Below are 9476 nucleotides of genomic sequence, written 5' to 3' on the forward strand. Positions count from 1 at the left end.
ATATAAATATATATATGCATATATAAATTCGCATTAGCGAGTAAAAACAATCGTGTCGTATCAGCAACAAAAAACAACATTGCCTACCTGACTCTGCATTTGATCCACCAACGACCATAGTGATGTACAATCTATATTATGCTCCACTTCTGCCTCTCTGTAATATTCGCTATATTCACAATAGATGGAGAAACGCAATCCGTCTCCTAGCTGCTCGGCCGTATGGATATGAACTTCATTCATCTAAATGTTTATTATTTACTAAATAGTATTGAAAATAGTTGTAGAGGTTAATGTAAATACATTTTTTTCGATGCGAACCTGCGCACCATCACAGCAATGAGCAAGCCAGACATCCCAGGACTCCAGCCTCCAGGCCATCAGCCAGCAATCAGCTGTTTTCCTCAAACCCTGCGTAGGGAGATATTAACAAAATATTTTATGCAAAAAGCCAACAAAGCGTGTTCACATAAACAAACATGAGTCACAAGTATTGTTTTTTCTCGGGTCTCGGCCTCTCTATAGGAGTAGTATTAAGTATTTAGACTCTCGCAGTCCCTCTCTCTACTACATAGTAGAGAGTAGTATTAATAGTAGAAGACTCTGGTTAAAAATACTAGAGTAGTCCTAACACAGAGGGCACTGGGCACTGGGCACTGGGCAATCATTGGCAATATAAAATTAATACGAATTCCGATCTGGGACTTCGCTCTCCCTTCCCCTGATCCTCTATGAACTACTAAAAAAAACATCTTCTGGCAAAAATTGTTCAGATTCAAGCGCAGTTACGTACATTCTATGTGTACCTCTTCTGAAAGCAATGCTACAGACACATTAACCATTGTAGTGCAGTATTTATATACTTACTGTATGAATGTACTACGTATATTATTTATTATATATATGGGAAGAAGAGGAGAAGTGGGGGGGGGATTAGTCTGCGAGCCTTTCACATGCCAAAATTTAAATTAGAAAAAAATACTTTGTGTGTATTGGGATTATTCATCTTAGACATTAAAAAAAACCCCCCGCTTAGTTTTTTCAGTGATCGGACTGCTTACATGCCATATCACTGATATCAGAGTCATCTAAGGAAGTTTCAGTTTCCAAACTGTATACTATTGTCTATAATATAAGTATTTATAAGGATGGCTTAAATAAAGATCAAGGTAGACTAAAATAGAGGTATAAGGTAGGCTAAAAAACAAGTATTTATAAGGAAGGCTACACGAGGCAAATACCTGCAGGCCTGGGTGCTGGGCAAGTATGTGAACACCACAAGTTCCATATTTTTTTTGGTCAGTCGGCTGTCCTCCAGAATGCGCAACCAGTCAGAGGATCGTGCAAAATGAAAAAGGAATGAGAAGCCATTTCTAATAGCAAACTGTAGCAAATATCTTTAACTTCAATTCGAGAATACCGTTTCGCTTGGGGTACCCAGTTGTGAATGAGTTGTTCTCGATACAGAATACACAAGGGACATACCCCCCGCAATATCCGCAGCCATTCCAACTTTGAAATCTCTTTTACCAACATTAGAATCGTTCAATAGTCATCCGTTGCGAGATTGGTTTCCCGCCAATGCCGAACATAGCTGTACTATGCGTGACACCTTCAATAATATACAGGACTCACTCTCGGGTTTACAGAGGGTGTATGTAGAAGATGGTGATGTTGATGTGGCAAGCGAGTGCGAGGTTAGCTCACGGTGTGCGAAGCAACCGCTTGTAAAAATATGCTAGTGCGTTTCTTAAGCTTGCGAGGTCGTATCCGACTAATAGCAAACAGGGTAATATAAAACCCTAAAACCTCCAAAAGGCAAAAAGGGGAATATAACCCTAAAACCTCCAAAAGGACTCTTCGGCGCTTTCTTCTGATACTAATGATTTTTATTATGCCACGAAGCCCAGCCACACCACTCATTCATGGAAGTGCGCCTGCAAGGTGCTCAATCTGCTATGGTGCGTATTCAGAGGGCCACCTGCTTCGTCTTGGTGGGACGGAGAGTCATTTCTAGTCACGACAATCCTTTACGCCGTTAATTGTCAAGACAATCATTTACGCCGTTAATTGTCAAGACAATCCTTTACGCCGTTAATTGTCAAGACAATCCTATACGCCGTTAATTGTCAAACAAACCTTTACGCCGTTAATTGTCAAACAATCCTTTACGCCGTTAATTGTCAAGGCAATCCTTTACGCCTTTAATTGTCAAGACAATCATTTACGCCGTTAATTGTCAAGACAATCCTTTACGCCGTTAATTGTCAAGACAATCCTATACGCCTTTAATTGTTAAGACAATCCTTTACGCCGTTTTAGGGTTTTTAGCGCAGCTGATCTACAGGGCTAGGAACTCATCCTTCCTCTTTAGGTATTCCTGTAGTGGGGTAGTCGGTGTATCAGTGACAGTGTATGGCAACACCGGCAGCAAACAACCCAGCTATAACATTTCCAGAATCGTATTTCCTCGTTCTGGTATGAGATCATGATCAATCTGGCTCTATTTGCCTGTATTCTATTTGTCCACTATAATATAATGGACTCATTATATGTCTGCTATAATATAATGGACTCAATTACCCACTATAGTATAGTGTATTCTATTTGTCCAATATAATATAATGGACTCTATTTATCCACTAAAATATAATGGGACTCTATATTCCCACTATAGTGTAATGTACTCTATTTGTCCACTATAATGTAATGGACTCTATTTGTCCAATATAATGTAATGGTCTCTTTTTGTCCACTAAAATATAACGGATTCTATTTACCCACTATACTATAATGTACTCTATTTGTCCACTATAATATATGATGGAGTCTATTTGTCTATTATAACAGAATGGACTCTATTTGTCCACTATATTGTAATAGACTATATGTCCAATACAATATAATGGACTCTATTTGTCCACTAAAATATAATAGACTCTATTTGCCCACTATAGTATAATGTACTCTATTTGTCCACTATAATGTAGTGGACTATATATATATAAATATATATATATATATACTATAATGTAATGGAATCTATTTGTCCACTATAATATAATGGACTCTATTGGTCTACTATAATATAATGGACTCTATTTGCCCACTTTAATATAATGGACTCTATTTGCCCACTATAGTATAATGTACTCTATTTGTCCATTATAATATCATGGACTATATCTATTTTTACTAAAATATAATGGACTCTATTTGTCCACTATAATATAATGGACTCTATTGGTCTACTATAATATAATGGACTCTATTTGTCTACTATAATATTGTGGACTCTATTTGTCCACTATTATATAAGGCACTCTATTTTTCCACTATAATATAGTGGACTTGTCAATATACTGTGAACCAAATCCAGATGCACCACCTTATATTCTATATAGAAGTACACTCAATATTACTGATCATTCGAGGGCACAGGCAGACACACCAGGAATCGGATCTGCGCGTAGGCTGCGTAGTCGAAGTCGATGTCACTAAATTTGGCTTGGACTAGAGCCCACACGCCCCAATAGATATGGGCGGCCAGTCCGAACTTGTTCACCTCCCGGTACAACTTCTCGACGTCGTCGGTAGATATCTCTGTTCACGCACAGGCAGAGATAGACACTAGAGTGCGCAACGTGAACTTAACTGTGATTGTAAATTTTTAGATACCTCTGTTCACGCACAGGTAGAGATAGACATTAGCGTGCGCAACGTAAACTTAACTGTGATTGTACATTTTTCTGCGAGTATATTTATGCATAGTTGTGTATAGGCCATACATGGGTGCTCCAGTAAGGCTTTGTGTTCACCAGGTGCACGGGTTGGCTGATACTGAGTATATGAGACTCAATTCGAGATACTATCCTTTGGAAGTGTGGCTCGAGATAAGGTAGGATTGGCCGCCTAATGCGGGCGCGTACCCTATATATATATATGTACATACACACGCACACACACACACACACCTGCACATATATATTAAAGTAGACACTATACATAAACACCCTACCCATGCAAACACAAAGGCGAAACCTACACAATACATGATACACACACATACAAATAAGAAACATCAAATACTATATGATGACACATACACACACGGATGAGCCGCATTGACTGCTCTGTGATGACACACACACACACACGGTTGAGCCGTATTGACTGCTCTGTGATGACACACACACCCACGAATGAGCCGCATTGACTACTGTGTGATGACACACACACACACGGAGGAACCACATTGACTACTGTCAGGTCATACCTCGATGGGGCTGATATTCTGACAGGTAGTTCCTCAGCCACCTCTTCTGAAAGTCTTCTTTAGGGAACAGTGAGTAGTCCACCGGGTCCTCCATTCCAGCGAATTCACAGAAATGGTTGCCAATATCAAACCCTCGGTAACTATAGTTACCGTATTCGTAGTCGATGAACCCGACCGACTCTATTGTATGAGACATGTGGGTCACAAAAAAGCCCATTAAAACACGCCTGGTATATACTACAACCACATAGGTAGGTCTCACCGCACCAAGTGAGCAACTGTCTATAGGCAAGCATACCAAGGACCAGCCAGCCCATACAAGTGCATATCTTAAAAGGCACAACAGTGAAGTGGAGTTCACACACGGCCGACTGCAAAACACACCGCTGCACACCCTACAGACACTCAGACACACACGACATGATAGGCAAACGGATACACAGGATTTGCGAGTGCACGATGCTACCTACAACACTACCGGGCGTTAGCCACCGAATTCGTGGGCATTGGATGATGCACATTCAGGAGTGTATGTACGGGGTGTGGCGGACACCATGTCAAAGTGGAGGATTAACGACATAGAACCTATGGGAAGGGCAGTAGGCACGTGACCTGCTACACATACGCCAAAAGAACCATGTCATTCTAATTTCAGTAACAGCTATAACAACATACCATATCAATGTAGTGAGTTAACGACATAGAACCTATGGGAAGGGCAGTAGGCACGTGACCTACTACACATACGCCACATGAACCATGGCATTCTAATTACAGTAAACAGCTATAACAACATACCATATCAATGTTGTGAGTTAACGACATAGAACCTATGGGAAGGGCAGTAGGCACGTGACCTACTACACTTACGCCACATGAACCATGACATTCTAACTACAGTATACAGCTACAAAACAAATACATGGAATCCGAACACCACACAACCCTCTCGCATAGAGGCGGTGCAGGGGACGGCCTAGGCAGGATGGCAAGCGTACGCAGTAGGAGGCACAGAGCACACGCACCGACAATCGTATACTCATAGTAGGATGAATGCAACATACCAGTTTTCTCGTTATAAAGTATGTTATTACACAGAAGATCGTTGTGACAGAACACCACCGGCGAGTTCAAGGGCTTCAGATACGAGCGTAGTTCCGCAATCTATGATATGAAGTCGAGAAGGAGCGAGTATGAGACCGAAGCACCGGCTTGAAAGAGTATCCCGCTTGCTTGCGCAGCAACAATATTCACATACTTCAGTTTTATAGCAGACAAAAAGTATTCCTAACGTCACTCTCTCGAGACATGTGGGAGTTATAGATCGCGGTATATGGTGGACAAGCGTAGAAACCTCACCTCTGCATATACTCCAAACCCTTACTCAATAGATCAGACATTTCAGAGTGGGTGCAAGCAAGGACGATGACTTTAAAAGTGTTGCACAGACGCCAAACGACTTCCCAAATACCCCTCACTCAATAGATTGTACTTCTCAGAGTGAGTGCAAACAAGGCCAATGACTTTTAGAGGCGTTCCACAGACTCCAAACGTCTCCCAACAAAACCCTCACTCGAAAGATTGTATTTTCCAGAGTGGATGTAAACAGGAACAATGACTTTAAAAGGGGTGCCTACACTAGAACTACAACCTGCCGAGCGCAGTCAAAGCATTCACAACGGATGTACGACTACCGGATAGTTCAAAGCTTCAATAGTGACGCTGGCTACACAGAAGCACACGGGGCATACCTCCGCTCTGATGTCGGCTATTGAGAGGTCTCCTTTGGACCGATCATGCACCGACTCTTTCCTGGGATGCAACTCCTCTTCCCGCGGGGTGGCTGAAACACCAAGGAATGTGTGGTGTGTGAATATACACAGGCACGAATACGTGCAAACGCCATCAATACACAATTATGGATGTATGAGCTTTGCAAACGCCATCAATACACAATTGTGGATGTATGAGCTCAGCAAACGCCATCAATACACACTTGTGGATATATGAGCTTTGCGAACGCCATTAATACACACTTGTGGATGTATGAGCTTTGCAAACGCCATCAATACACACTTGTGGATGTATGAGCTTTGCAAACGCCATCAATACACAATTGTGGATGTATGAGCTTTACAAACGCCATCAATACACAATTGTGGATGTATGAGCTTTGCAAACGCCATCAATACACAATTGTGGATGTATGAGCTTTGCAAACGCCATCAATACACAATTGTGGATGTATGAGCTTTGCAAACGACATCAATACACAATTGTGGATGTATGAGCTCGTGCGCACTGTAATGCCTCGTCCCTTGCGGTGGCTCCAACGCGAAGAACGTCAAAGGAATACGTTGTGTATAGATAACAAAGATACACATGACTACGTGCACGCCACCCCCCCCAACACTAGCGGCGGGATGAACTCTTGCGCAATACCATCACAACGCCACAACTAGGTCCATATATTCCAGATGACCCCATTCAACCACGCCAGCGTTCGGTCTCCAGTGTATATGACTCGGTGGTATGCCGTAGTATAGCCACCCGACACGCGGACGATGCCAACTCAGACACTACACAAGGTTATTGTAATACTGATACATTAAGTGCGGCATACCACACTCATAATGGCACGCAAACACTCAACCCGGAATGCAATGCTCAAGACCGATCCCAAACGCCATACCATATTCCAGCCATCGCTCAATGGTCTCCCATAACATAGGTGACATGTCGCCAGACACGTGCGTTCGGTGCCACGTGCCCAGTAGCTTCGCAGTTAAGGGCGATATGATTTCGTCACTCATACCTGCAGTATACGTGCACATACGTAGGCGTGAGTATACAAGTCGTTGCGATACGCACAGTCATACCTACGTGTGTGTGCATATAATCGACGTAAGCATACAAGCAGTTGTGGCACACACAGTCACGCCTGCAGTGCACGAGAATATACACAGGCGTGACCATATACGCAAGAAAACTGACTCGGTCTGCAGTTGAAGCGGGTCATAAATGGGCTGAAGGTTGAAACAAAGAGCATATATATGGGAATGGATGTGATATGCGCAGTTACAAAGGTCGACAATACAAGCACAGTGTACCACATACCAGAGGTATCCAGAGGTGTTCCATCGAGATAGCCATAGCAGAAGCCATTATTAAACCGACCCACTAGTTCAGGTGAGAGGCCTGACTTGTGTAGACTTACTAAGTTCTGTTCGAGAGGTGGACATAGTACCTGTAAGCGGCTACTTGTAATGCTGATGTGCAAGGCAGATATGATGCGACCATAGAATATATTATATATATACACAAACACACACACACTCACACACACACATATATATATATATATGTGTGTGTGTATATCGCATAAATGATGATATATTATAAATATATATACATACATACATAAAGTGATATATACATTACATTTACATATACATATATATATACATATATATAGTTATATACAAACATGCATACCCACACACACGCACACACTCATATATATATATATATATATATATATATTATAGTACGTGGCGCTTAAGGGTAGTATATATAGTATACAGGTATATAGCAGTCGCGCGGAAGACCAAGATTTTCCACTCGCAGCTGTTACGGTGACAGAGAAACAGAGACGAGCACTCACGTAAAATCTGGTACACTTAACCCGAAGGTGTTGTGCTAAACTCCATTCGCATTGAAACATACACAAACAAGTCTTAGCACAAACAAGCTTCAGGATTCTAAAGGCACACATCGGACGTAGACCTTTATATAGCTCGAGCATTTGAGTACACCCCAAGGGACCCTTGGCCTTAAGTGTGCGTGAAAGAAAGTCCGCTAAGCATATATTTAATGCATTGGCTTAATGATGTATCACACTGATAGGTGGTGTGGTGCCAACGTTGTAACACTCGACCTACCACCAACTCCTGGTCCCGGTCTATCAGTAGATTTGTGTTCTTTCCGTATATCCGGCACAGGCACTTCTCATCCGTGCCATCTAACGATACCATGAACACTGTCACGGGGTGATATATCAACTTATAAGAGATTAGAAGAGTGGAATTCGAAGTTCTTTGCCTCTAGGAGCGTGAGTGTGGAGCGTTCTACTGGTGATAAGTTCTCAAATGAGTTTAAGGTTTAGGAGGTTTAGGGTTTCAGCTAAAACCCAAAAAATCACATTAGGCCAGTATTAAGCAAGGATGTGAACGAACACCTATATAATACTCAGCAATGCCAAAGCAGAGGAACTACCACAAACTGCAAAGAAGTGGCCAAGCCAAACCTACGACGATTCTTATCATGGTATATGGTACTGAATCATCGAGGCTGCATTGCCTCTGCGATGAGAAACTTATACTTCACCACTCCCGCAGAATTTTGCTCGTGCATTCGCATTCCAACACCATGTAACTAGGCAGTTTGGGGACACACGTGGCATGAGCTGGAAAGAATAGCAATACACTGGCAGGTGTACTACGAATTATCTCCATGTACTGCATATAGGCTACAGGCTGATGAATTATTACGACGGGATAGGCTCGCATATAAGAGCAGGCGTGGGGTGCTTCCCTCGAAGAATACGGATGCGAAAGTGCCGACGTCTACAATACACTGTGTTCTTCACCGTCCACAGTCTTTCTAGAGATGTAAAGCACACAACCTGACACACACCTACGCATAACAATAAGTACCAGACGTGAGGGGCGCGCATATACCTTGACGCCTGAGTCGTGCACACGCTACTACTACCGTCCAGAAAAATGAGGCTCAGACATACATACACATGCGTGCGACATCAATAATGCCTACGGTGTATACATACATACGTTTATTAGTTAGTCCGGCTGTGAACTGCGTAAACTGCTTCTTCTGTTCAGGCCAGTGTGGTTTGAAGTGCTTCATCACCTCTCTGCGGAAAAGCAGGTGCAGACCCCAATGAGAAAAGAAAAGGACAGGACATTCATACCTACCACCATGCTCTCGGAGCACAAGGAGTGTAAAACTACGCACATGCACATCAAGAATCGATCACGACGTGAAGTTGGCACACATCCAGGAGTTCGGTACGAAAGCACGACACTACACAGGGGCGCAGGCCTGCAGAGTTGAGTGCAAAACACTTCACTGAAACTGTGTGCGAGCATCAGCTGACAGCTCTATCTATAGCAAAGAAACC

General features: G+C 42.5%; 2 protein-coding genes across 2 annotated transcripts in view; both read right to left on the reverse strand.

Moving 5' to 3' along the window:
* SARC_03401 (hypothetical protein) overlaps window positions 1–395 on the reverse strand; it is a 7516-nt gene extending 7121 nt beyond the window's left edge. The window contains exon 1 of the mRNA XM_014302812.1: window positions 88–395. Within this exon, the coding sequence (XP_014158287.1) occupies window positions 88–118 (31 nt within the window). The 5' untranslated portion in view covers window positions 119–395. The remainder of the gene's footprint in view (window positions 1–87) is intronic.
* Window positions 396–2097: 1702 nt separating this feature from the next.
* On the reverse strand, window positions 2098–9202 carry SARC_03402 (hypothetical protein; the record flags this gene model as incomplete). The annotated part of the gene is made up of 9 exons (XM_014302813.1): window positions 2098–2380; window positions 3452–3603; window positions 4277–4456; window positions 5341–5440; window positions 6028–6119; window positions 6969–7091; window positions 7394–7499; window positions 8218–8315; window positions 9127–9202. 9 exons carry the CDS (start codon window positions 9200–9202, stop codon window positions 2342–2344), a joined length of 966 nt encoding a protein of 321 aa, XP_014158288.1. The 3' UTR covers window positions 2098–2341.
* Between the last annotated feature and the right edge of the window lie 274 nt (window positions 9203–9476).

The sequence above is a fragment of the Sphaeroforma arctica genome (genome assembly GCF_001186125.1).
Source record: "Sphaeroforma arctica JP610 unplaced genomic scaffold supercont1.172, whole genome shotgun sequence".
NCBI lineage: Eukaryota > Ichthyosporea > Ichthyophonida > Sphaeroforma > Sphaeroforma arctica.